At 38.0% G+C, this 26,591-nt stretch overlaps 3 protein-coding genes across 6 annotated transcripts; 2 read left to right on the top strand and 1 right to left on the bottom strand.

Annotated features, from left to right (window-relative positions):
- The first annotated feature begins 1,567 nt into the window (after nucleotides 1-1,567).
- LOC111789212 (farnesyl pyrophosphate synthase) lies at nucleotides 1,568-6,483 on the top strand. The gene is made up of 12 exons (XM_023669909.2): nucleotides 1,568-1,850; nucleotides 3,202-3,226; nucleotides 3,323-3,438; nucleotides 3,517-3,603; nucleotides 3,707-3,823; nucleotides 3,894-3,982; nucleotides 4,063-4,114; nucleotides 4,319-4,414; nucleotides 4,529-4,573; nucleotides 5,775-5,864; nucleotides 5,944-6,015; nucleotides 6,187-6,483. Exons 1-12 carry the CDS (start codon nucleotides 1,740-1,742, stop codon nucleotides 6,313-6,315), a joined length of 1,029 nt encoding a protein of 342 aa, XP_023525677.2. The 5' UTR covers nucleotides 1,568-1,739; the 3' UTR covers nucleotides 6,316-6,483.
- A 2,575-nt stretch (nucleotides 6,484-9,058) lies between these two features.
- LOC111788928 (uncharacterized) lies at nucleotides 9,059-16,044 on the bottom strand. Of its 4 annotated transcripts, none has more exons than XM_023669511.2 (11): nucleotides 15,761-16,044; nucleotides 14,147-14,239; nucleotides 13,521-13,645; nucleotides 12,273-12,741; nucleotides 11,975-12,179; nucleotides 10,509-11,800; nucleotides 10,100-10,179; nucleotides 9,920-10,009; nucleotides 9,777-9,850; nucleotides 9,537-9,669; nucleotides 9,059-9,379 (listed from the first exon to the last, which is right to left on the bottom strand). In XM_023669511.2, exons 1-11 carry the CDS (start codon nucleotides 15,843-15,845, stop codon nucleotides 9,296-9,298), a joined length of 2,730 nt encoding a protein of 909 aa, XP_023525279.2. In that variant the 5' UTR covers nucleotides 15,846-16,044; the 3' UTR covers nucleotides 9,059-9,295. The 4 variants fall into 4 exon arrangements, with proteins under 4 accessions (XP_023525279.2, XP_023525278.2, XP_086977409.1 ...); XM_023669510.2 differs by having other exon boundaries at nucleotides 11,975-12,200; nucleotides 15,761-16,043; XM_087121283.1 differs by having other exon boundaries at nucleotides 11,975-12,200; nucleotides 13,871-14,239; nucleotides 15,761-15,817.
- A 407-nt stretch (nucleotides 16,045-16,451) lies between these two features.
- LOC111789168 (protein transport protein sft2) lies at nucleotides 16,452-26,587 on the top strand. The gene is made up of 4 exons (XM_023669828.2): nucleotides 16,452-16,850; nucleotides 25,756-26,023; nucleotides 26,109-26,213; nucleotides 26,308-26,587. The coding sequence occupies exons 1-4, from the start codon at nucleotides 16,642-16,644 to the stop codon at nucleotides 26,416-26,418; spliced, it is 693 nt and encodes a 230-aa protein (XP_023525596.1). The 5' UTR covers nucleotides 16,452-16,641; the 3' UTR covers nucleotides 26,419-26,587.
- The last annotated feature ends 4 nt before the right edge of the window (nucleotides 26,588-26,591 follow it).

The raw sequence follows: 26,591 nt of genomic DNA on the forward strand, positions 1-26,591 counted from the left end.
TTAAATTATATGACCACTTATTATTATTAATTTATGCCCACTTATTATTATTAATTATTTTTATATCCATGCCTATGTTTAACTTTAAATAACCCATTATTAGAGTTTTATTAACTCATTTATATTTTTTTTTATGAATTTTTGTGATATATATATATATATTATCTGTCATACATTGTTATTTTGTTATTTAATTTTAACAACATCATTCAATACGAAACACTGCTTATTTAAGTTAGATTTATTACAAAGTCAATAAAAACCTAACCGATCACGACATTTTTAACTTCGATCAAAGTTCTTCCCCTTTCGTCTCTCTTGAAATCTTTGGTTTTATTCATTTAAGTCGTGTTTGGTTCGGTGCGTGTTCTCATTAGACATATGTTTATCTTGGACAGCTGAATTCGAAAGTGAACTAGGCTTTCTGGATCCTGCTATTCCTAATTAGACCTAAATGGATTAATGAAAAATGATCACTTAAAGTCGTTCCAGCAACATTAATTAATTTAAGATCTCTGGGTTCTTCTTGTAATCTTATCCCACCATCTAAATATATATATATATATATATATATAATTATAATTATTAAAAAATTAAATTTTCTTGAGGACTTTTTTTACTTAAATACCCTTCTCATTGTCTTTTATTGCAACAATGCCCTTCTACAATAGAGCTCGAGTTGTATAGTGTGTGAAATAATTTATTCACTTATTTATAAATAATTAATTATTTAATTTGCACGAATAAGCCAATGCTATTAGAGTATTATTGTAACTAATATATGTAAGGACTGTAATAATACAAAAATTCTATAGTATATAAATAATGTGAAGTGTTAGGTCAACGATTATACATAATAAAATTATATATGGTAAATTACATATAAAGTAAATTGTTATTGATAATAAATAGTATACTATATAAAATAATTTGTTATTTACGGTAAGTCTAATGAGTCTACTACGAAAGATTTACTCATGATGGATGGGGCAAGCAAGTTCTTCTATTCTGGTTCATGCTTTCTCTTGGCTATATGGTTCATCCGTGGGAGAGATCGAGCTTCAAGAACTAGTAAATCGTCTTCTCACCCTATCCTTTCTTTATCTTAGCAGCTTTTCAATCCTCAACTCTCGACTCAAGATTCATTCTTAATCAAGGATACTTCTAGCAAGAAATATATCGAAGGGTTAGTGTCGGGCTAGCTGAAAATCAAAGTTTATCAGAAGCTTAGTCTAAATTCGTGAGTAAAAGTAAAAAGTTATATATATAGGTTATATCTGGTACAACTATATATAATAAACTGAACCATATAATTATGCAGAGCTTTGAAAATGTACTCTCCTGCCTTCAAAAACTTTTAGTGTATTCATGTTGTTCATGTAGATCGAGTGTATGCGTGGTTGTGTTTTTCTTTGTTCGTCTAAATTGAGTGTGGGCATTGTTGTGAGATCCTAATCGTTACGTTCTTTATTTTGATAATAGGTATTGTTAATGAAAGTGAGACTAATTTAGGGAATGATTATGAGTTTATAGAAGTCTCACGAACCCGAACCAAGGCCTCATGCGAAAAGAGTGTGAACGACTGCATATCGATATCATGTCAGAGAGACATTGAACGTGCGCGATAGCTAGCAATCTCCCCATCCACCGGCTATTAAACTACCGCGAAACAACTTTCACAGTTCATCCACCAGTTCTTCTTTCCCTCTTTTCTTCTCTCTGCGTTTTCTCCGTTGAAAATGGGTGAATTCAGGTCCAAATTCTTGGAGGTTTACTCATTGTTGAAATCCGAGCTCCTTCACGACTCTGCTTTCGAGTTCACTCACGATTCTCGCCAATGGGTCGACCGGGTACCTTACATTTTTCTAATTTCATTGTCCCCAACTTCGTTACCTTTTCGTTTTTCTCGTGATTTTTCTTGTTTTGAGGTTCGATTGAGCTGTTCGAATCATTTTCGGAATGTAATGTGGTTCTTGTTTTTGCATTTTTGCATGTTGGGATTTGTTTGTTTGATTGATTTGTATGTGGATGTCGTTGTAGAGTGGCTGAAATTAATGAATTATTTGATGATTTAGTTTATGAATCCGAGATTTTGTTTAAGAAATTGGGGGATTTTGAGTTCTTGTTAGATTGTTTTGACTTGGAACTCTTCGATAATTGACTGAGATAGGCCTTCTGGTCAGTGTTTACTAGCAATTGTGCCGATGGAAAGCCTACAACGCCTTAAACTCCTCTTTTTCTTGTATCCGCCTTATTTTTTTCATTATGATGTGGATTGTTACCAAAGATGAGCATGGTTTTGCAGAAAAATATGACATAGTTTTGTTATTCATCATTGTGTTCATGGAAATGTTTTCATCCGTTCAAAATATGAACTATATGACGAGAAAAATTGACATAGATATTTGCTTAAATCTACAATGAAGAGACTCTCAGATGAGTGGTTTCTTGCGGTATGATCTGGTTGATGATTGTTCGTATCTTCTCACTTCTTGCACTAGTGGTCTCCCAAGTGTTTATACTAAAGAAATATAAAGCTAAGTGTGAGATCCTACCTCGGTTGTTGGGGACTGTTGGGGAGGAGAACGAAACATTCTTTAGAAGGGTGTGGAAGCCTCTTAAAACCTTGAGAGGAAGCCAGGAAGAGAAAGCCCTTGAGCTGTTACAAATGGTATTAGAGCCAGCAAGGACTCTGGACCCGAAGGGGGTAGATTGTGAGATCCCACATCAATTGGAGAGAGGAACGAGGGACAGCGAGGAAGTTGAGCCCCAAAGGGGGATGAATTATGAGATCCCACATTGACTGGAGAGAGGAACGAGTGTCAGCGAGGACGCTGAGCCCCGAAGGAGGGTGGATTGTGAGATCCCACATCGGTTGGGGAGAAGAACGAAAGACCTCTCCCTAGCAGATGCCTCTTAAACCCTTGAGGGGAAGCCCGGAAGAGAGCCCAAAAAGGACAATATCTGCTAGCGGTGGGCTTGAGCTGTTACACCGAATATCTCGACAATGAGTTTGCTTGCCTGGATAGCTCTAGTTAGACCATGCTTGTCTCTTGCTTTTGATTTGTGGCATGATAATATATCCATTCATATGAACATTTTTGTTTTTTCTCTATGTTCATGGTCTCTCTCCGTTTGACTCCCTACAGCTGCAAATATTTTGTTCATCCTGATGAATTGTATGGTCTTTTTTCATTGCAGATGCTCGATTACAATGTGCCTGGAGGTATGGTGGAAACTCACCCGAAAGTCCTTCAAGATTTTGTTGTATTGCGTTTATACGACGAATTGATCGATGCGAAATTCTTTTTGCTTTTTGCAGGAAAGTTGAACAGAGGACTCTCCGTCATTGAAAGCTATAAGTTACTAAAACAAGGGGAAGAGCTTAGTGATGATGAAGTGTTTCTTGCATCTGCACTTGGTTGGTGCATTGAATGGGTATTACTACTTGTTTCCTCTTATTTGTGGTTCATCATTTCACTGTATGCTCACTGTTCTCAATCATCTTCCTCATAGCTTCAAGCATATTTTCTTGTTCTTGACGATATCATGGATAATTCCGTCACACGACGTGGTCAACCTTGCTGGTTCAGGGTTCCAAAGGTGTGAATTTTAGTGACACCGAGTTATTTTCCTTCGACGTTACTTAAATCCCTGTTTATAAATGTGTATCAGCCATAACCCGTCCGGTATTTCCTAATTATAGGTCGGTATGGTTGCTATAAACGATGGCATAATGTTACGAAACCATGTCCTGAGGATCATCAAAAATCATTTCAGAGAAAAGCCTTATTACGTAGATCTTTTGGATTTGTTCAATGAGGTGATTGTCTTTGAGAATACCTTAGTGCAAGGCCTTGTATTCTCTGTCTGATCAAGTATCCATGATTTAGGTGGAATTTCAAACAGCCTCAGGACAGATGATTGATTTGATTACCACACTCGAAGGAGAGAAAGACCTATGGAAGTACTCGTTACCTCTGTAAGTGAGAACATTGCAGTTCAACGAAATCGTTCGCCTTTTACTCTGAAAATACATTCACTTGAAAGCTTTTTGTGCAGTCATCATCGCATTGTTCAGTACAAAACTGGATATTACTCGTTCTACCTTCCGGTACGTACATTATCGCCTTTTATGTAAGTTTTTATCATCGAAAGAAGATGTCGCTTAAGGAACACAACCGTAAACCTTTTTCGGTTTGATTCATGTCACCCAAATCAAGAACTTAATGAATTTCATATCTTCTGTCCTAGGAATTAGTTTCTTTTGTAGAATTCAGAAATCTATACTGACAGAACTGCTTTGATTCTGCTTTAGGTTGCATGTGCGTTACTAATGGCAGGTGAAAATTTGGACAATCATAGTGATGTCAAGAACATTCTTATTGATATGGGAACCTATTTCCAAGTGCAGGTAGTTTGTTATCTCTTTGAACGTTCCAATGTGGCTTAGGAAGTTGCACTGAAAGATTACTTTTTCGCTTCAATTTGAGCTTCAAAACCATATACTATTCCAACTTTTCTGCAGGATGATTATCTGGATTGTTTTGGTCATCCTGATGTGATAGGGAAGGTAGGTTGTGTAACGCCCTTAATTTTCTTGTCCTGAATTAGTGAAGTTACAAATGGTATCAGAAACCGTCACTGGACGGCGTACCAATGAGGACATTGGGCCTCCAAGGGAGGTGGATTGTGAGATCTCATATCAGTTGGAGAGGGGAACGAAGCATTCCTCTTAAGAGTGTTGAAACCTCTCCCTAGTAGCGCGTTTTAAAATCGTGAGACTGACGACGATACGTAATATGCCAAAGTGGATAATATCTGCTATGGGTGGGCTTGAGCTTGGGCTGTTACAAATGGTATCTGAGCCAGACACTGGACGGTGTGCCAACGAAGACGCTAACCCTAAAGGGGTGGATTGTGAGATCTCACATCGGTTGGAGAGGGGAACAAAACATTCTTTATAAGGGTGTAGAAACCTTTTTCTAGTAGACGCATTTTAAAGCCTTGAGGGGAAGCCCAGATGGGAAAGCCCAAAGAGGACAATACCTGCTAGCGGTGGGCTTGGTGTGAGATCACACATCGGATGGAGAGGAGAACGAACCATTTCTTATAAGGGTGTGGAAACCTCTCCCTTGCAGACGCGTTTTAAAAATCTTGAGGGGAAACCCAGAAGGGAAAACCCAAAAAGACCCAAAAAGGAAAATATCTGCTAGTGATGGGCTTGGACTCTTACAAATAGTATTAGAGCCAAGCACCGGACGATGTGCCAGTGAGAACGCTGGGCCCCAAGAAGGGTGGATTGTGAGATCCCACATCAGTAGGAGAGGAGAACGAAGCATTCCTTATAAGGGTGTAGAAATCTCTCCCTAGTAGACGCGTTTTAAAACTGTGGGCTGTCAGCGATGCGTAACGTGCCAAAGAGGACAATATCTGCTAGGGGTGGGCTTGGGCTGTTACAAATGATATCAAAGTCAGACACCGGTCGGTGTGCCTGTGAGAACGTTGGGCCCTCAAAGGGGGTGGATTGTGAGAACCCACATCGGTTGGAGAGGGGAACGAAGCATTCCTTATAAGGGTGTGGAAATCTCCCCCTAGGAGACATGTTTTAAAACCTTGAGATGAAACCCAGAAGGGAAAGCCCATAGAGGACAATATTTGATAGTGTTTGGCTTGGGCTGTTACACGTTGCGTGAACTGTTACTTTAACGACGTGCTATGCTTCTGTATTTGTAGAAACCGAGACTTGATTGACTTTTAAATTGGTATTTCAGATTGGAACAGATATTGAAGATTTCAAGTGTTCTTGGTTGGTTGTGAAAGCACTAGAACTTGTTGATGAGCAACAGAAGACTTTGCTGCATGTAAGTGGGGAACTTCAAGTTGCCTCTATCAAATTTGGTATTACGAAGAAGAACAGTAATAATTTATTCTCTTTTACAGGAAAACTATGGGAAAGCAGATGAGGATTGTGTAGCCAAAGTGAAAGACTTATATAAAGCCCTTAATCTAGAGGTTCTACTTTCTACCGTCAAAAGTTTAGGGACCAAAACGAAATACCGAACACTTCCCATAAGTTTATTATAGGATATACTTACAACAAGTCGATTATAATTCCTTGTCATCTGGTGTTAGAACTTTCAGGTGTGTCGAGATAAATCTAGTTGTTTTTCGGCGTTCTTGCAGGGTGTATTTGCCGAATACGAGAGCAAAAGTTACGAGAAGCTTATAAAAGCCATTGAAGTTCATCCAAGTGATGCAGTACAAGCAGTGTTGAAATCTTTCCTTGCAAAGATATACAAGAGGCAGAAATAGAGAACGAGAAGATCGACTTCGGCCAAAAACTGTCGACCCCGTTTATGGTACTCGGTGTTTTCCTGCTATATAATTTGGTAGATGTATGCTGATTATGTTATTTAGCGTCTGAAAAATGAAAAAGGTCTCCGTTTGATAACTAATTTTATTTTAGATCGTTTTTGATTATTTGGTGGATGGGTCGGGAGTGAGTGAATATAAGGAACGAACACTCTTCGTATTCACTCATAACAACTATAAACTTTCACGAGCATAGACGGTTGTAAATGAATCAATGTAGGTCTTCAATTTGAAATTTGTTCGGCTTTGAAAATGCTTTTGCAATCCACTCCTTAGCTACGATCTAAAAAAAAAATAAAGTACCAAGAGTGAGCGTAAAAATACACCGAAGAAGTAACATACTTGTGGACTCTAAATCAAATCCAACTTCGAAATAAATCTCACAAGGCTCATTCAGCTCGAAGTGGGTCGTGATTGGTTCACCTAGACCGATACCGTATGTGCTCGTGGTTGGACCGATGAGGACCCTAATCTACCTCAGCTCCCTTTGATCCGTCAACAAAGTTACAGGCTAAAAATAACAAAAGGTTGTGAATTGGGCAAACACCAAGATTTGAGGCCAACACAACCAATGTCGAAATTTGCTTACATTTCTCCACGAAAAAGAAGAACACACAAAGCAATTGTTCATCAAACCACAAACAAAAACGAAGAATCTCATTTTTAATCCTCCAATTTCCTGTTTGTCGTCTTAATTTTTGTGGTGAATTGATTGAGAGAAGGAATCCATGGATCACAAACCAGATCACAGGGCCCCAAGGCCCACTCACAGACACAGCCTCGATCAACACAACAAAATCGGATTCACAGATTTCGATTTAGAGGATCTGAAGCGGAGCCCTCGCGTCCTTGTGTCTCCGTCGCTGCATTCTTCGCCGCAGAAGGTCTCCCCAGCGGCCAAGGGGAATTGTCTCTGCTCTCCGACGACGCATATTGGCTCCTTCCGGTGTCGGCACCACCGGCGCTCTGCTGGTATCCTCCGCGGCGGATCTGTCGGCTCCAATCTCTCCGATTTGGATCGGAAATCGAGTGAATTTATGGGATTCTCCTAGTTGCCTTGAAATCGTCTGATGGTTCGTCTGTGTTCGTCCTTTTCTTCCTCTTCTTATGTGTTGTTATTTGGTGAATTTTTTAATTGGAAATTTGTGGGAATGAAGCAGGATTTCATGATTTCCATTGCCCATTTTTTGCTTTTCTTTGTGCACCAGTAGTGGTTGTGTTGTAAAAATCTTTTTAATCAATTTCAAACTTTTTAATCTATTGGATCGATGACTTGAATAACTCGAACAGAGTTTACAATTCAACTCATAGTTGGAGTTGGGTTGTCGGATTTTTTTTAACTTCTCTTTGTTAGATGAACACGACTCTCCAAGTGGTATGATATTCTCCACTTTGAACATAAGCTCTCGTGGCTTCAGGGCCCAAAGCATAGCCACGAGAGGATAGTATCATACCATTGTGGAGAGTCGTTTTACACTTTTTAACATGTATGTTTAAAGTAATAATATCAAACATTCATAGATTTATGTTACGAACTTTAAATATTTTTACCATTCTTAATAATTTTAAAAATAGGGTAGAGTTGAATTGGATTTTAACCCTATTTTCAGATTACATAAATATCAACGGGATTAGATTCTTTGATTTTTCTACCATAGGTTGGATTGGTCGGATTCACGAGCATTTGAATATCCCTACTTTATGTTCATGATAAAATAAATAAATAAAAAAATAAGCTTTTAGCTAAATTCCAAATTTGAGAAAGAAAATTTTATTTTTATTATTTCAATTTTCTATAGATAATAAATAAAAAGTATTTATAAACTTAATTTTTAAATTTCAAACTTAATTCTAATTCTTGACATTTTTGTTTTGGCTAATTATTTAACACAAATTCAAAATGTTTCTTTCCATTTTTATCCATTTATTTTATTTTAGCTTTAAAAACTAAAATTAATCATTTTTTGCCCTTTTATTTTCATCATTCTCCACTTAGAGACTCGAAATAACATGAAAATTAGCATCATTCCTATAAGTGTTTTTGTCTCAAAGACCCAACAAAGGAGTTGCCCTCTCAATCGAACTCGATTTCAATTCAGAATCATATATCCATTTAGAGAAAATATGAATTGGTTGTAGTGCAGGCTAAAGAGCTGTCGGTAGGGCCGCCACCCCCTAATAGAGACCTGAAATGCGAACACAAAAACGAACATATGGAAAATGTTTGAATAGAGAGAAAAATATAATATTTAAAGTTTAGTCTTTTGTTTTTTCAACATCTTTTTAAATTTATTGTCTCGATTTAAATTTTGAAAACCTTTCTTTTTTAAAAAAAGCATATACCAAAACAAAAAAAAAAGAACGAAGACATGAATCCATAAACTTATGATATAAAAATTGCGTTTTTAACATTATAAAATAAAACATTAAATTTCAATGTAACAAAAGTGGTCTTAAACATTTTAAAATCTGTCGACTTCTGTAGCAACTAGCCTAACCTTAATAGCAATTATAAATATACGTTTTTAAGTAAATTTAACATGACAAAAAATTATTTAAAACATATTTTAATCTCTCAACCGTACATTTCACCTACTCGATTCGATCGCCATCACTAAATGAGAGCGAGGTAGCCAAATAGCGTTTTTTTTTTTTTTTCAAAAAATTGGCTTGTGCAAGCAAGTGAAGAATGTAAGTGAAGCCTATTACAGCACAAACCATCCCAGAGAAGGGTAAATGACAATTTGATTGAACTATCAATCACCAACATTGTAGGCTTTGCCATGTTCCTCTTCTCAATTGTGACTCACAACAACAAGAACAAGTTAGCAGACTGATAAAAACTATACAATGCCATCAGCAGCTACTTCCCATTATATTTTATCCTATGCAGCCCTACTAAACTAACATAAATGTCACTTCACTTGCTCGGCTTTGTCCACGACGTTTCCGAGGTCTTAACATTACCATAATACACTTGCTTTGAAGACTCGTCCCAATACGCCTAGAGAACGAACAAAATTAGCATCGGGTTCTACCAAAGAAGTTCAAGACCAGATAAAACAAAGTCGATGAACTGAATACGGAAGTTCAAACTCGATAGCCACGTTCGATTCTAACTCGTAATTTCAGTTTATCATCTTTGGTCTAATGGAATTTACCTGCCACCCTGAGGGGAGATCTTTTGAGATTTCTGCCAGGTTAGGCTGCTGGTTTCCATCCGCGGATGCTTCAGCTGGGGATTGAGTAACTTTGCTCGACGATTGAGCTCTCCTTCGCTTTACCCGCTCACGCCTAGAAATGTAGCAAACGGAACTTAAAACCAAAGACCAAAGAAATCATTGAATCCTAAGCCTTGTTCGATAACCATTTGATTTTTAAAACCAATTTCAGCGTCATACCAATCACCCCCAAGAGGCTGAAAGTTAGCGTTTTCTTTTGCATCCCCACTGGCAACCTGCTGTGCATGCCATTCCTGCATCAAAAGCATCAGAGTAAGAACCCAGTTCACAGGCAGTGGACTCTCTTTATTTCAAAACTTCACCTTTATTTCCCGTTCTCGTTTCCTCTCTAAAATCTCGTACGCATTTTCGGGTTCTTCCTCATCTTCAAGTTCTTCCTTAGCGGCTTTCCACTGATCGATCAAAGAAAAATATGGCATCTCATCAGAAACACCAAAAGAGCATTTATGTACTATATCTATGAAGCTGAAATACACACACACCTTGTGCAACAAACTGGAAACCTTCTTATTAGATCTCAAGGAGGGGGCAACCGTGACGGTCTGCTTTTTACTGCGCGGAGCTGCATACAGAAAAAAACAAAAGAGCATTGGAGCAGATCTGCAATGCCGTATATTCGGAGGCCACGTTTTAAGTAAAGAGCTAAGAACATAGCATGAACATCTCACTAGAGGAGTTAAAACTAGGTTCGAGCTTACAGCATATCGATGGTTAACCGAACAAACTCTACACAGTAAGTACTGCCAACTCCTAGCCCATAGTACACACGATATGTTTTCGTCCCCTAATCTGTACCTCTTTTTGGGAAGCTAGATAAACATTTCACTCCTACTTTTTTACTTGCAAAAATATCACGACTAAAAAGCTCGATTCGCTGCTAACATATCATACCTTTTGGTTGAACCTTGGAAACTGTAGATGTATTAGCAACAGCCGAAGAATCAGTAACAGCTTTAGATGTAGGCAGAACATCATTAGTTGGTGAGCCCGAAGTAGATCGGAAGGAGACTGATGCGGTCTCTTTTCGTCCCTTGTCAATTTCATCCGTGGGAGAAGCAGTATTCATATTTGCTATGTCAGAAGATCTATATTGAATAGAGGAAGAAGGCTCAAATCTCACAAATGAGGCATCAACATGCAACTGAGAAGGCTCTGCGGTGCTAAAGACGGGAAGAGAGGTTGTTGTGTCTTGAAGAATACCGTAACTTTCAGGCACGACACCATTTACAACTACAGGAGAAGAATCAGTATGGGAATTGGGAACTGCCTCATAGTAAAATGGTGCTTGAGCCAAAACAGTGTTACATGCTTCTGGATGTCCATAAAAGTTTGCACTAAGAATGGCTTCAGGGACAGGATGTGCATAATACTTAATACTAGAATCAGGATAAGACACTTGATATGGTTCGGTGTAACAAGGAGGCTGGCCAAGTTGGGTATAAGATGGAGGCATAGGATAAAATGGTTCAGCTGGCTCATCAGGTGGCGGTGGAGGAATATCTTCATTATCAGGTGGTGGTGGGGGAATCCATTCCTCATCTGGTGGTGGTGGCGCCATAGAGCTATCCTCTGGCACTATGGATTCATATCCAGAAGCAAGATTTGGCTGGGCTTGTGGATCTGGCAGAAGCGGTTGCTCAGAGGAAGTAAACGACTTAGCAACGGACATATCGGACGTACCAGTCACCATCAAGTTACCTGCAGAACTCGCATCTTCAACTTCCATATCTACCTCCATGTCAACATCTTCCACAGAATGTACACCGCTCTTGGAAGCCATTTCGTCAATTACAACTTCACTTACCTGCTCAATCACAGCAGTAGTGTTTCCAAAGTGTTCGATTGCGTTAGACGATGAAATATTCTCTCCATTTGCAATGACAGTACGCAAATGAGAATGCTCCGAAGCAGAACCACCACAAGCCACTCTCTCGACTTCAGACCCAACGTTCGCTCTTACAATGTTTGGACTATCAGTAGCCTTGGCTTCATCCAATTGTGACGATACAGCAGCAGTCTGATAAATTTCTTTGTTAATGTCATCTTCAATCTGTTTAAGCTTCCTTGCTGAGTATTCCCAGAATGGAAGCAAAGATGTCTTATAGGGCGTCAGCGACTTCAAATCTTCGAGTCTTATCTGTGTTTCCTGTATGTACTCTGATGTCCATTCATGACCCCCAGACCTGAAGTTTATTTCAGCCATTAGTACAAAAACGTAACGTAAAACCGAAAGTCCATTTCTCTATGCTAACATAAAAAGGGCATATTCTAAATTTTACCCTTGAAATGCCAGTAATATTTATATTACACCTCCAACTCAGTCAATATTCAATTGAGGTGAACAGGTCAAGCCTTACTTTTGTAATGATTTCAACCTCTCTAACAAGCTAGCACTCCAGTTCAGAAGATGCGAAGGAAGATCCAACCCAGACTTCGATTCTTCATGAGTCATCATGTAATCAACATAGATCTCGGAACCAGCTTTTGCTATATTCACATCATTTGAACAAGTGCTGAAGGCAGCATAGCTTTGGTCAACCTCAGAACCCTGACTTGCACATACTGGAGCACCATTCTTGTAACCTTCAATTTGATCATTCACTTTAGGCTTATATTTAAACAATTTTTAAACACTGACATTAACAAAACAGTCACCTGTGCTTTCTGCTGAAAACAAATCTAACTTCCCACCGTTAGCTAAGCAAGATTCGTGTTTAAAGACTGTAACGTTCTCTGGAAATTGTGTAGGAGAGGTTTTAATATCAGTGGTCGATTGAGTAGGCTGAGCCTGAGCCAAAACAACATCAGGTACTTCCCATGAAGTTTCCCCAGTTTCAACATTCCAATAATAATAATTATGGCTCTCATGCATAACAATCCTCCATCCTGAAATAACATCCCCTACGACTTGTACATCAGACGAGGCCGGTACAGACGTTTGAACCAAATCAGTTTCCTTGCTTAAATATCCCAAGTTATTAGTATCAGTTTTTCCTTCATCTTTGCTCTCTAGGTTCTCAGAAAATTCAACGGAATCCCGCTCTGATTCCTCTTGGACCGCCTTTTGAGCGATGAGATCTTCACTGACCTTTGCATCCATTTTCTCACATCCCTCAGCAGAAACCTGAAATCAAGGATATCAATGAAGCAGAATATTATTAAGAATAGAAGTGAACTTTGTTACCACGCACAAAAATCATTACATCAAGGAAAAAGAGCAAGTCAAATGTAGAAAAAGGAAGATAGTGAAGCTCATCTGGGAGAACATATGACCTTACGTGTGTTTAAAAGTTATCTTCAAATTGGGATCAAACCCATATTCAAGATGTAGCCATCGAAAATATTTTCAACTTACCTTGTGTAATTTCTAAATTTCTTTTCAATTACCATATCAAACAGCACCTTCACCATCTAAGCAATAAATATGTAGCCCAAGCCCACTACTAGCAGATATTGTCCTTTTTGGGCTTTCATTTTTGGGTTTTCCCTCAAGGTTTTGAAAACGCGTCTGCTAGGAAGAAGCTCACACGCTTATAAAGAATGTTTCATTCTCCTCTCCAACTGATGTGGGATCTCACAATCCACCTGGGCTCAGCATCCTCGCTAGCACACCGCCTAGTGTCTGGCTCTGATACCATTTGTAACAGCTCAAGCCCACTGCTAGCCAGATATTGTCCTCTTTGGCTTTCACTTTCGGGTTTCCCCTCAAGGTTTTTAAAACGTGTCTGCTAGAAAGAAGTTTCCACACAAAACTAATACATTCTCATGGGAGGGGGATTGAGCCGCAAATAAATCTACTCATACAAGAGCAATGCCTAAAATTAATGAATGTAGAAAATCAAATCAAGTTTATTAAGTGCTAAGCCTGATATGCAATTTACGCGATAAAAGAAAGAAAAATACCTCATCCGTTCGGTCAGGTAACAAAGCATCTTGCCCATCATGATCTGAATTTGTATCCAAGTCCTCATCAACTTCATCATCACTATATTGCTCAAGTAACAGCAAGGGATTTTGTGCTTGGTGGCCTGAAAATGAAAACACTTTCACATCAAATACTATCCAAAACCACGTGTCTTAGTAGCACGTCAAAGAATTCCCTGAAAAATTCACGAATATCAAGGCGTTAGAAACATTAAATTTCAATTCAACAAGAACATTGAAGATATTTTCATCACATCCACCTGTTACACATCCAAGGACAAACGTCAGTGTTGCATAAAAACAAAAATTAAAGACAGAGACGTACGAACCGATGAAAAATTTTCCCTGTCGAAATCTCCAAATGCTTTGATGATACCAAAAATGGCATAATGATCGAGTCATTCACATGTTCATTGTGGCAAGGGCCCCGACCTGATCTGATAATTGGTGTCCCAAAGACCACAGTTACCCTAAAGACTGAAAACAAGTTCTTGGGGAATAGAATACAAAGTCTTGTACATAAAGTTTGAAATATCCACCACTATAATGTGAAGCACTCATATCCCCTTTACATAGTCCTTTTGAAGAACACTGATAGAACCCACCTGAAGAGGATGCTGATTTCGGTAACTTGGTCGTCTCTCTTGAATCTATATCCCCTCCAACTTCTTCTTGTACATCAGAGCCATCTAAATCTCCTACACAATGAATAGCACATCCACCATTAAAATAAAGTCATCTAATATTAATGATCTCCAGAATCATAACACTAAAATCACTAGCAGCTGCTATGAGTGTGTCAATACTACCCAAGTTCACGTATCAAGGAAACGACCAAAAAATACTTTTCATTTTACCCATTTCAGATTGAATCAATGAAACGCCAAAAACAACTAAATTAAATTTCTTCGATGCATTCATATATATATACTCTTTCCTTTTTAGCAATCATCTAGACTACTTTTTTTGGTCTCAAATGCTAACCAAACAAACTACTATTGAGATGCATGACATTTATGTCTATTGAAGACTAGATATAGTCAAAAGTAAACATTTAAAGAAGAAGGAACATGCATAACAGATATCCAAATATAAGTTGATATGGAATCAACCCAAGGGAAAGTATGGAACGGATTACCTTGATGATCAAGATCATGAGTAAAGAAAACTTGTTTCTAAACTCGTGATTCGAATCACTCCACAAGAGGTTTGAACAATACCACTTGAATGACTCTAGCATGTAAGTTCTAAACACAAGAATTTGCAAAAAAAAAAATCTTAGCTCTCAACAAAGCTAAAAAAATAGAAATTCTATTCTTTTTAATTCCAAAATGTGATGTCTCTAATCAAAGAAAGAATTTCTATTTTTTTTAGCTTTGTTGAGAGCTAAGATTTTGTTTGCAAATTCTTGTGTTTAGAACTTGCATGCTATAGTCATTCAAGTGGTATTGATCAAACCACTTGTGGAGTGATTCGAATCACGAGTTTAGAAACGAGTTGTCTTTACTCTTGATCGTGATCATCAAGGTAATCCGTTCCATACTTTCCCTTGGGTTGATTCCATATCATTTGGTATCAGAGACATGCCCTAAACTTAGTCATGTCAATAGAATCCTCAAATATCGAACAAAGAATTGTGAGCCTCGAAGGTGTGGTCAAAAGTGACTAAAGTGTCGAACAAAGGGTGTACGTACTTTGTTCGATGACTCCAAAGAAAGGAGTCGAGCCTCGATTAAGGGGAGGCTATTCGAGAGCTCCATAAGCATCAGGGGAGGCTTATAGTGTACTTTGTTCGAGGGGAGGATGGTTAAGGATTGAGTCCCACATTGGTTAATTTAGTGGAAGATCATGGGTTTATAAGTGAGGAATACTATCTCCAATGGATGAGGTCTTTTGGAGAAGCGCAAAACAAAGCCATGAGAGCTTATGCTCAAAGTGGACAATATCATACCATCGTGGAGATTCGTGATTCCTAACATAAGTTTTCTTCCCTTGACAATCACACAAAGCCCTAAGAAACCGAAGAAGCATAAACTCCAAACAGAAAGAAGACCAAATCGATGAGATATGAAAATCAGCCACCAAAAGCTCAACATTATCTTCTTCGATTACAAATAACCAGATGAACAAATAAACACATATAGACATCCGCACTAGCACAAACCAGTTACATAAATGCATACAAAATAAAAGGGGAGAATCCAAGAAAGAAAAACTACCGGAGGGCTCGGCGAAAAGATCGAGTTTGACACGGCGGCCGGCGTTACTGAGAGCTGCCAGGCGCCGCTCTCTTCTCCTTCCCATAGCTACAAGAATAAAGAGAAGGTGAAAGGCTTCAGTGGATTGTGATGATGAATTAAGCGAGTTAGGGATCAGGTGGATTGAATCTCTGAAATTCTTTCCCTTCGCCAAAGTCGGCAATTCGGCGACCGAAGATCGGAATGAAGGAGAAGAGAACGCCGTTGATTTAAGGTTTTAGCCAAATTTTGTCTTTTTTTTTTTTTTTTTTTTTTTTTTTTTTTTTTTTTTTTTTTCTCCCTTAAATTGAGTCTTTACACTTTTAATGAAATTTAATATTTTTATTTATCTAAAATAATTAAATAATATTAATAATTTAATTTTTTTAAAAAAAACATGTAAAAGACCAAAAAAAAAAAACACAGCTGATTAAAATAAAATTTTTGAAAGTTAAGATCTAAAATAATAATTAAATTTTTATGAAATTATTATATATCTAAATTCTATATTTACAATAAATGATTTTTTTTTTTTTTTTGAATACTTTAAAAGTTTTAGTAATATTTAAATTTAAAAATATTTAAAAAAATTCTTACGGAAAATAATTTTTTTTTATTTTTTATTTATTTTTTCTCATAAACTTTTGTAATCAATTTTGGGCTGTTGATGGTATCTCTTCGTTTCCAAGGCTTCTTCTTTACTATTGCCTTCGAGAAAAAACAAGCGAAAATCGGTCGCGTTCTCCCAGCGATATCGATTCCTCAATCCAATATCAAATTCCCAAATCGAAAGCAAATCTGCAACTTTTTTCGATTAATTTTCGTTTTGATTTGGAAAGGGCTGTTTGTGAGCTGAGAAAACGATGCAGAAAGCGGCGCAGGGATGGTTCACGCAAGGGGGTAATAGTGGGAGTGATAATCAACTCAAATCGTCCTCTTCGTTGCTGGCCGATTGGAATTCGTACGCAGAATCACAAGCTTCTGAGGATGGCAGCTCCAATTTGGGAATCGGATTCGATCTCGAAAGTGCTGTTAGGTCTGCCAATGAAACCGTTTCAGGAACTTTCAGCGTGTAAGTCTCTGATCTCATATGCATCTTAGCGATGTATGTCGTATTGAATTTTGTATATTTTTACTGTAATTTTGGTACTTGGCTATGGCTGTTACGTTCTCTCTTAAGGTTGTGAAATGACATGATTTGGTTGGCTGGGTATGAGGATGTGTGGGAAGTGATTTACCATTATCCTTCGGAATCTTGATTTGCGTTGTATTATCATTTGAATGATTAAGAGTTTCATTTAAGAATCTCGGAGATCCTGCATCTGAACTGCCATTTGGGTATTAGAGAGTTAACAAGGGATCTGAAGAAACAAAGAATGTGACTAGAGGTTCCCAAACAGCATGAAATGAAATTCTCCTTAGCCCAGGAGAGTATAGTTGCACAAGTTTGAAGGTCTTGATATCAATGTCTTTGGATCCTTCCATTCTTGTTTAGATTTTTGGGTTAAAAGGAGTTCAGTCTTTTTGAAGGCTTCCATATGGGAAAGAGCAAAGTTCTCCTTTTCTTGTGTTTTTTTTAATATGTTATGTAATTGGATCTCTTTTGTTATTACTAGTTTGGTTTTCATTCTGATTTTATCAAAGTTTATAAAATCATTTGCACCATGAAAATCCTTAGATTATAGCAACCTTGAGGCTAGAATGAATTTTTTCTAATGGCTTCATGGTAAGCATTAAGAGCTTTAGGGGCAAATGTTGAAAATTTTCCATTTTCCAAGTTTTTAACGTTAGCCCCTCAAATGTTTAGGCTTTTTTTTTTTTTTGGATAATGTTGGTCGTGAAGGAGTGAGACCAGGCTTACTGACTGGCTATCATGTAATGCCATAAATCTGTCTGTCGGGAAACTCCCTATCCATTTTGACACCAAATCCTTATTTCTACTCTGTAGATTTTCCAACAGCCCCCTTTATTTGTGGAAATTGAAATGGCTAACCAATTTACAAGATGACTTTGTTTTAAATTTTATTCACCACAGGGTTAAGGATGACATCTGAGTTAGATTTTGTGAAGACCATTGCCATTGGCTTGATGGCAGTCTGATTTGATCTTCTTTTTCTTTGTTTTATAATCTGCATTCAGTGAATTATCCTTTTATTATCATTTCATCATAGAAGGGAAACTGCTAGTTAGTTTCACAATTTGTGTTTCTTTATTATGGTTCACTCGACCAATTTGGACCATGGGTCGTGTTACATCCGAGTAAAGAAGGGATACATGGATGAACTGAGAACACATCCAAATGTGAGTGATCCTAAGGATAGGATGACTTAGAATGACTTAAAAGGATTGAAAGTTACTACCTATACCAACAAAGTGCATCTTCCTTTTCGGTAGGTCAATCACAAGAACTCCAAAGTTAATCGTGCTTTGCTTGGATCTATCCTATATTGGGTGACCTCCTAGGAATTTTCTGAGGAAGCATGTGAGTGAAGAAAAAACAGGCTGAAATGACCTGTATTGGTCTGTGGAGATAGTCTTCAGTCTTAGGAGCGAAAAGTAAGTAATGTGATCATGTCGTAGGGGAATGCCGGGATCATTAGGTCCGAATCTAGATTTTGAATCATAGGCATGGGGTGTTGAGGTTCATTATGCATTTTTCTTGCAAGTCTCTCTTTTCTTGACTGGTATTATCTCCTGTTCACCATCCTCTTTCTTGTGAAATTTGGGAAAGTTCAAATTCAAAAGAAAATATTATTTTTTGTTGGTTGGTATCTAGATGTAGGACTAATACCGTGTATTCATTCGGAGGCCATCCTTAGTGGTTTCTTACCCTCATGGTGTACCATTTGAAGGGATGACCTCAAAGATTATAATCATGTCATATTGGTTTGCCATTTTGCTAGATTGATTCTGGTAAGATTTTAAAGTCTTCTCAAGTTGTTTTAGCTTTGCTAAGGTTGTGTCGTATTAGTTTGATGAGATCTTAATTTACTTGCTCTTTCAAGACAAAGATAAATTGATATTGGAGGTTACTTTCTTCCATCTAATGTGGTCATATCCAGTTAAGGAGAAACTATAGCATTTTAGGGGAGGGAGAAATGGTTAGAGGATGTTTGGAATCATCTTTTGGCCACTCACAACCCTTGGTGACAAAGGAGCTGACACATCCGACAACAATTGATAAGAACTAAAAGATGAAATTTGTAGAATGTGGTGGTATCAATAAGTTTAAAACAAAGAGATTGATTAGAGGATCTAGTCTCAAAATCGAAAAAAGAAATCAAATGGATACTTTGTTGATAACTTGACTCTGATACCAATTGCTCGAAGTTCAAACAATCTGTCTATCGAATGCGGATTAAGAGAATTAGGATCGAAAGATTGTATTGATAGAAGAACTTGATGGTGATTACAAGGATGCTTGAGATTTTCTTTCAAGTAGAAGATTTGCTTTGAAAACTTGCCTTCCAATACATATTGGAAGTCTTTGAAGACTCTGGAATTGAAATAAAAACTAGATTGAGTTAACCAAGAGATAATATTGAATTAGATAGAACATGACCCTTGACGGATATTAATCATATCTTTAGGAAAGGTAAAAGATTGAAAGCAAATAAAATGTAACACCGGCTCATCGACAGCTCGATTCACCAGAGTTACCACTGACATAGACCATTTACTTCGAAAACCAGTCATAAAAAACCAAAACATTTTCGTACGTAACAAGTAAAACATGTAAATCCAGTACTTTTTACAACACAAAAATAACCAGAGTAAGTTTTCAACAGCGAAAGCACATGTACATAAAACAGACTTAGAAATGGATTCCCTGTAGTCTCTAGCCCGCTGGTCTCGTCCTCAGTTGGTCTACATCATCTATACCAGGAAAGAAAAGTTAAAATAATTTTGATGAGTAATTAATTTACTCGATAAGTTGCTAACTTGTCATTCACAAGTTTCTTACTTATCTTTCCTGCTGTTTTTAAGTTTTATTCACCATTGATTCCTAGCTTCTTTCATTAGGATCATTTGTTCGCTAATAAGGTATTTCAGCTACCTCTCGCTTACGTTACTGACTTTCTATATGCTTATTTAGAATTTTTGGACTCGTATGTAAGACTCACTCTCGGTCAAATATGACTCATTTACTAATTTCTCAGGAGGCCTGTAACATCATACATACCAACGGTCAGGAATACTCGTTGTTCCTAACTTAGCACACAACGTGTTGGTTAGGAACTCCGCCGGAATTAGTAGACTACAATACTTATAAAAATAGATCAGGACTCAACAACTATAAGCATATCCTATAGTCATAACTTTTCTATCAATGTATACACATATAGCATGCTCACATCTATTGCATGCATTCACATATTTATAATGTTCAACAACTCGTTCCAGGACACCAAAAGCATGTCTTCAAATCCTGATACATCTTCGTGGCACCTGGATGTACAGTATAGAGTGACTCATGTGCCTCAGATAGAATCTTCCTCTTGATCTTTACATCGTTAGGTACACAAGTTCGATTCCGCCACTTCAAACATCCATCACCTGTCATCAAGAAATTTCTGACTTGTTCAGTCTCAAGCTGCTCCATGACTTTTGCAAAATAAGGGTCCTTCTGTTGACCTTGAATAATTTGTTGCTGCAATGTCGAGCAGATAGTCATAAAAGCTAACTAAGCTGTCGCTTACCTAACTAAAACAACTATTTGAGATCGTTCAAACTCCATCTGAATGTTGGTTTGCCTCATCAACATTGCAGATGAGTGAGTTGTTTTACGACTCAAAGCATCAGCTACTACATTAGCTTTGCCAAGGTGACAAAGGATCTACATATCATGATCCTTCACTAACTCCAACCATCGGCGCTGCCTTATATTTGGCTCCTCCCGTGTAAACAGATATTTGAGACTTTTGTGATCTGTATATACATGTATCTTTTCACCATACAGATAATTTATCCAAATCTTTAGAGCAAATACCACAATAGCTAACTTTAAATCATGACTTGGATAGTTGCATTCATAATCTTTCAATTGTCAAGAGGCATAAGCAATAACTCTCCTGTTCTGCATAAGTACGCAACCCAACCCATTTTTAGAGACATCACTATAGATTATCAGATCTCCAATACTATCAGGTACAATAAGCACGGGCGTTGATGCTAGTCTTTCCTTGAGTTCCTAAAAACTTCTCTCACAAGCTCGACTCCACTCAAATGTCTTCCCTTTTCTAGTTAATTGAGTCAAAGGCGCTACAATTTTTGCGAAGTCTTTAATAAATCGCTTGTAATATCCTGCTAAACCCAGTAAACTTCTCACCTCAGTAATTGTAGTTGGTCGAGCCCAACCTATAATTGTCTTCACCTTTGCTGGATCAACAACTATGTCATCCTTGGATACCACATGACCAAACCAAGGAATACCCCCTTTTGAGGCCAAAACTCACATTTCGAGAATTTGGCAAATAATTTATGTTCGCGTAATACCAGCAAGACTTTCCTCAAATCCTCGCATGTTCATGTGTCTTGGAATAAAATCAAGATATCATCAATGAACACAATCATAAAAGAATTCAGAAAATCTTAGAATACTCGATTCATCAGCTCCGTATACACAGCAGGGGCGTTAGTTACACCAAAGGACATCACAACAAACTCATAGTGTCCATAACGAGTACGAAAAGTTGTCTTCGGTATGTCCTCTTCTTTGACTCTTATCTGATGATAACTAGAATGAAGATCAATCTTCAAAAATACTGTTGTCCCTTGAAGCTGATCAAACAAGTCATCAATTCGTGGCAACTCTCTATAATCAATACAGAGACGTAGTGTACCATCTTTCTTCTTCACAAACAACACTAGAGCTTCCCATGGTGACACACTGGGTCGTATGAACTCCTGGTTCAACAACTTTTGTAGATTCTGTAGGAGCCATCCTGTAAGGAGCTTTAGAAATAGGTGTCGTTTCTGGTTCCAGTTCAATTCCAAAATTGACTTCCTGCTCTAGTGGCAATCGAGGTAATTCATCAGGGAAGACATCCAGGAAAATTGATATATCTGTATCAACTCGTCTGACTTCTGCAAAACTAGCCAGGAACGCCACAACACCATGAGTAATCAACTTCCTAGCCTTTAAAGTAGTTATCGTCTTGGGAATACTTCTCGACTTCATACCTTGAAATCGAAAGCTTTTTCCCATTGGAGGTTGGAATACTATCTCTTTCTTGTAACAATCAATACTGGCATGATAAGCAGATAGCCAATCCATGCCCAAAATAACATCGTGATTGTACATATCTAGCACCATTAATAACACATCTAATGGTTGGCCAGATACTACCACTCTATCAAATTTTACATTTTCACAAGTCTGGAGTTGTGTGACGGAGGAGAGTGGGTATATACGAGATTTTACGAAACTTGCCCCGCCAACTTTTGCAGGAAAGGTGACTGACCCTTAGGCAGCTGAGTGGTGGCTGAAATGTATTGAAACAAAATTTACATTCTTCAACTTTCCAGAAAGTCATAAAGTGTTGTGTGTCACATACATGTTAGAGACTCATGGTGCTGTAGCGTTCCTGGCTAGTGTTGCAAAAGTCAGACGAGTTGATACAGATGTATCAGTTGTACCTATGGTGAATGAGTTTTTGGATGTTTCCTTGATGAATTACCTCAGTTGCCACCAGAACGGGAAGTCAATTTTGGCATTGAACTGGAACCAGGAACGACACCTATTTCTAAAGCTCCTTATAGGATGGCTCCTACAGAATTGAAAGAATTAAAGCTGCAATTACCAGAGTTGTTGAACCAGAGGTTCATACAGCTCAGTGTGTCACAGTTGTACCTATGGTGAATGAGTTTCTGCATGTCTTCCCTGATGAATTACCTCGGTTGCCACTAAAACGGGAAGTCAAGTTTGGCATTGAACTGGAACCAGGAACGACACCTATTTCTAAAGCTCCTTACAGGATGGCTCCTACAGAATTGAAAGAACTAAAGCTGCAATTACAAGAGTCGTTGAACCAGAGGTTCATACGGCTCAGTGTGTCACCATGGGGAGCTCCAATGTTATTTGTGAAGAAGAAAGATGGTACACTATGTCCCTGTATTGATTATAGAGAGTTGAACGAAGTGACAATTAAAAATAAGTATTCGTTGCTACGAATTGATGATTTGTTTGATCAGCTTCAAGAGGCAGCAGTATTTTTGAAGATTGATCTTCGTTCTGGTTATCATCAAATAAGAGTCAAAGAAGAGGACACGTCGTATACAGCTTTTCGTACTCGTTATGGGCACTATGAGTTTGTTGTGATGTCCTTTGATTTGACTAACAGCCCTGTTGTGTTTATGGAGTTAATGAATCGAGTATTCGAAGATTTCTTGGATTCTTTTGTAATTGTGTTCATTGATGATATCTTGGTTTATTCCAAGATAGATGATGAGCATGCAAAGCATTTGAGGAAAGTCTTGTTGGTATTACACGAACATAAACTATTTGCCAAATTCTCAAAATGTGAGTTTTGGCTTCAAAGGGTGGTATTCCTTGGACATGTGGTATCTAAGGATGACATAGGTGTTGATCCAACAAAGGTGGAGGTAGTTATAGGTTAGGCTCGACCAACTATAGTTACCCAGGATATTAATTCGCGCCTTTGACTCAATTAACTAGAAAATGGAAGAAATTTGAGTGGAGTCGAGCTTCTAAAAGGAGTTTTCAGGAACTCAAGGAAAGACTGGCATCATCACTAGTGCTTCGGTACTAGGAATCTGGTAATTTATAGTGATGCCTCTAAAAATGGTTGGGTTGGGTTGCGTACTTATGCAGAACGGGAAAATTATTGCTTATGCGTCTTGATAGTTGAAAGATTATGAATGCAACTATCCAACTCATGATTTAGGTTAGCTGTTGTGGTATTTTCTCTAAAGATTTGGAGACATTATCTATAGTCTACTAATTCCCACGGAGTTTCTGACCAACGTTCTGTGTGCTAAGTTAGGAACAATGAGTATTCCTGACCGTTGGTATATATGATGTTACAGACCGCCAAAGAAATTAGTAAACGGGCTGTATTTGACTGAGAGCAAGTCTTACATACGAGTCCAAAAATTTTAAATAAACATAATCAATAACCTAAGCTAGAGGTAGCTGAAATACCTTATTAAAGAACAAATGATCTTAATAAGAGAAACTAGGAGTTAATGATGAATAAAACTTTAAAACAGTTGGAAAGATCAGTAATAAACTTGTGAAAGACAAGTTAGCTACTTACTGAGTAAATTAATTACTCATCAAAATTATTTTAACTTTTCTTTCCCGATATAGATGATGCAGGCCAACCAAGGATGACCAGCGGGCTAGGGACTACCGGGAATTCATTTCTAAGTTTGTTTTGTGTATATATGTTTTTGTTGTTGAAAACTTACTTTGGTTATTTCATAGTGGTAAAATGTGCTGGTTTTACATGTTATATATGAAAATGCTTTGGTTTTATGACTGGTTTTTGGAGTAAATTATCGATGTTAGTGGTAACTCCTGTGAATCGAGTTGTCGATGAGCGGGTGTTACAAAAACAAAAGCGGACAAGACCCTGCTTTCGTTAAATAATCCGTGCACATTTTGTCCTTACTCCTTTTCATCTCCTTAGGCCATCCTTGAGCATTGCAGCTCTTCCACCAAAAATCATATAAGGAAGGGAATGCGAGGTGCTTTTAACTATAGATATTGAGAGTCAATAGGGCTCAGTCTCCAAGTGATCGAACTGGTTTTCAAAATAAACGAGAAATGGCTGGGTGTTGCCGATATAGATGATGCAGGCCAACCAAGGATGACCAGCGGGCTAGGGGACTACCGGGAATTCATTTCTAAGTTTGTTTTGTGTATATATGTTTTTGTTGTTGAAAACTTACTTTGGTTATTTCATAGTGGTAAGATGTGCTGGTTTTACATGTTATATATGAAAATGCTTTGGTTTTATGACTGGTTTTCGGAGTAAATTATCGATGTCAGTGGTAACTCCTGTGAATCGAGTTGTCGATGAGCGGGTGTTACAAAAACAAAAGCGGACACGACCCTACTTTCGTTAAATAATCCGTGCACATTTTGTCCTTACTCCTTTTCATCTCCTTAGGCCATCCTTGAGCATTGCAGCTCTTCCACCAAAAATCATATAAGGAAGGGAATGCGAGGTGCTTTTAACTATAGATATTGAGAGTCAATAGGGCTCAGGCTCCAAGTGATCGAACTGGTTTTCAAAATAAACGAGAAATGGCTGGGTGTTGCCCTCGGCAGTCTGCTAGTTTTAGAATATTGAAAGTTTTCCGACCATTGAAGACACTTCTAATTCATAGTGTGAGATCCCACATCGGTTAGAGAGGGGAACGAAGCATTCCTTATAAGAATGTGGAACCCTCTCTCGACGCGTTTTGAAACCTTGAGGGGAAGCCCAGAAGGGAAAATCCAAAGAGGACAATATCTACTTGAGCTCACAGATAAGAATTATCAGCGAGCTTAAATTGTGTAGCATATAAAAGGCTTACTTCATAGCCTTCATGACTTTTAGATTCGCTTCATTCCAAAGAAAAGTAGAACCAACAGAAGCACTGTATAAGCTCAAGTCCACCGCAAGCAGATATTATCCTATTTGGGCTTTCCCTTTCAGGCTTCCCCTCAAAGTTTTTAAAACGTGTTTGCTAAGAAAAAGTTTCCGCACCTTTATAAAGAATGTTTTGTTCTCCTCCCCAACTGATGTGGGATCTCACAATCCACCCCTTCGGGGCCAAACGTCCTCGCTGGCACTCATTTCCTTCTCCAATCGATGTGGGATCTCACATTCTATGTTACATCCAAGATAACTCTCGTCAACGATAGTATCCTTTACAAACTCTCGTCAAGCATTTCTCTCATAAGGGCATTTATTCACATCTTTCATATAATTTTCTGATTATTTCGTGATTTGATCCTTCTATAGGGTTTCGAAAGGAGTGAGAGAACTTCCCGGAAACTTCCAGTCGGCCACTAGTAACGTTCCCTCGGGAAAAGCCCTGATGTACTTTGGTTTGTTTCTAGCAACTGGAGTTTTCTTTATCTTCATTGCGTTCACCATGTTCCTCCCTGTCATGGTTCTTATGCCTCAAAAGTTCGCCATCTGCTTTACTCTTGGCTGCTGCTTCATCATTGGATCCTTCTTTGCACTTAAGGGTCCACAGAATCAGCTTGCTCATATGTTCTCTAAAGAGGTAACTTTTCCCTAAATGTAAATACATTTTTTACCGCCACCCTCTCATTATTTTAGCTGATTTGTTACTTCGCTTCATGATTCAGAGACTTCCTTTTACCGCAATCTTTATTGGTAGTATGTTGGGCACTTTATATGTTTCCATGGGGCTTCACAGCTACGTTCTCTCAGTGTTCTTCTCTGTATTACAGGTATCTTCATCATTCTTCCAAATTTTATTCCCATAATGCATTTATTGTTCCATTTCGTATCAGTCCGAATTGAAACGTTTTGGTGTTACTCCAGGTTCTTGCACTTGCATACTACGCTGTTTCCTATTTTCCTGGCGGGTCTACTGGAATGAAGTTTCTGTCGTCTGCTCTTACGTCGTCGGTAATGAGATGTTTCGGTAGGTGATCTTGACAGTCGTATGGCTTATGCTAGGCACACTGCACATTTCTCTACTGATTAGAGAGATCCATGTTAATGTGAGTTATTTTTGGTTGGAAATGATGCATAACATGTTGGTGTATGTAGAAACCAAAAATATTAGCAGCAGGCACCATTTTTCTGTGTTGTTTTCTGATTGT

The sequence above is a fragment of the Cucurbita pepo genome, chromosome 2 (assembly GCF_057944985.1).
Source record: "Cucurbita pepo subsp. pepo isolate OVF chromosome 2, ASM5794498v1, whole genome shotgun sequence".
Taxonomy (NCBI): domain Eukaryota; kingdom Viridiplantae; phylum Streptophyta; class Magnoliopsida; order Cucurbitales; family Cucurbitaceae; genus Cucurbita; species Cucurbita pepo.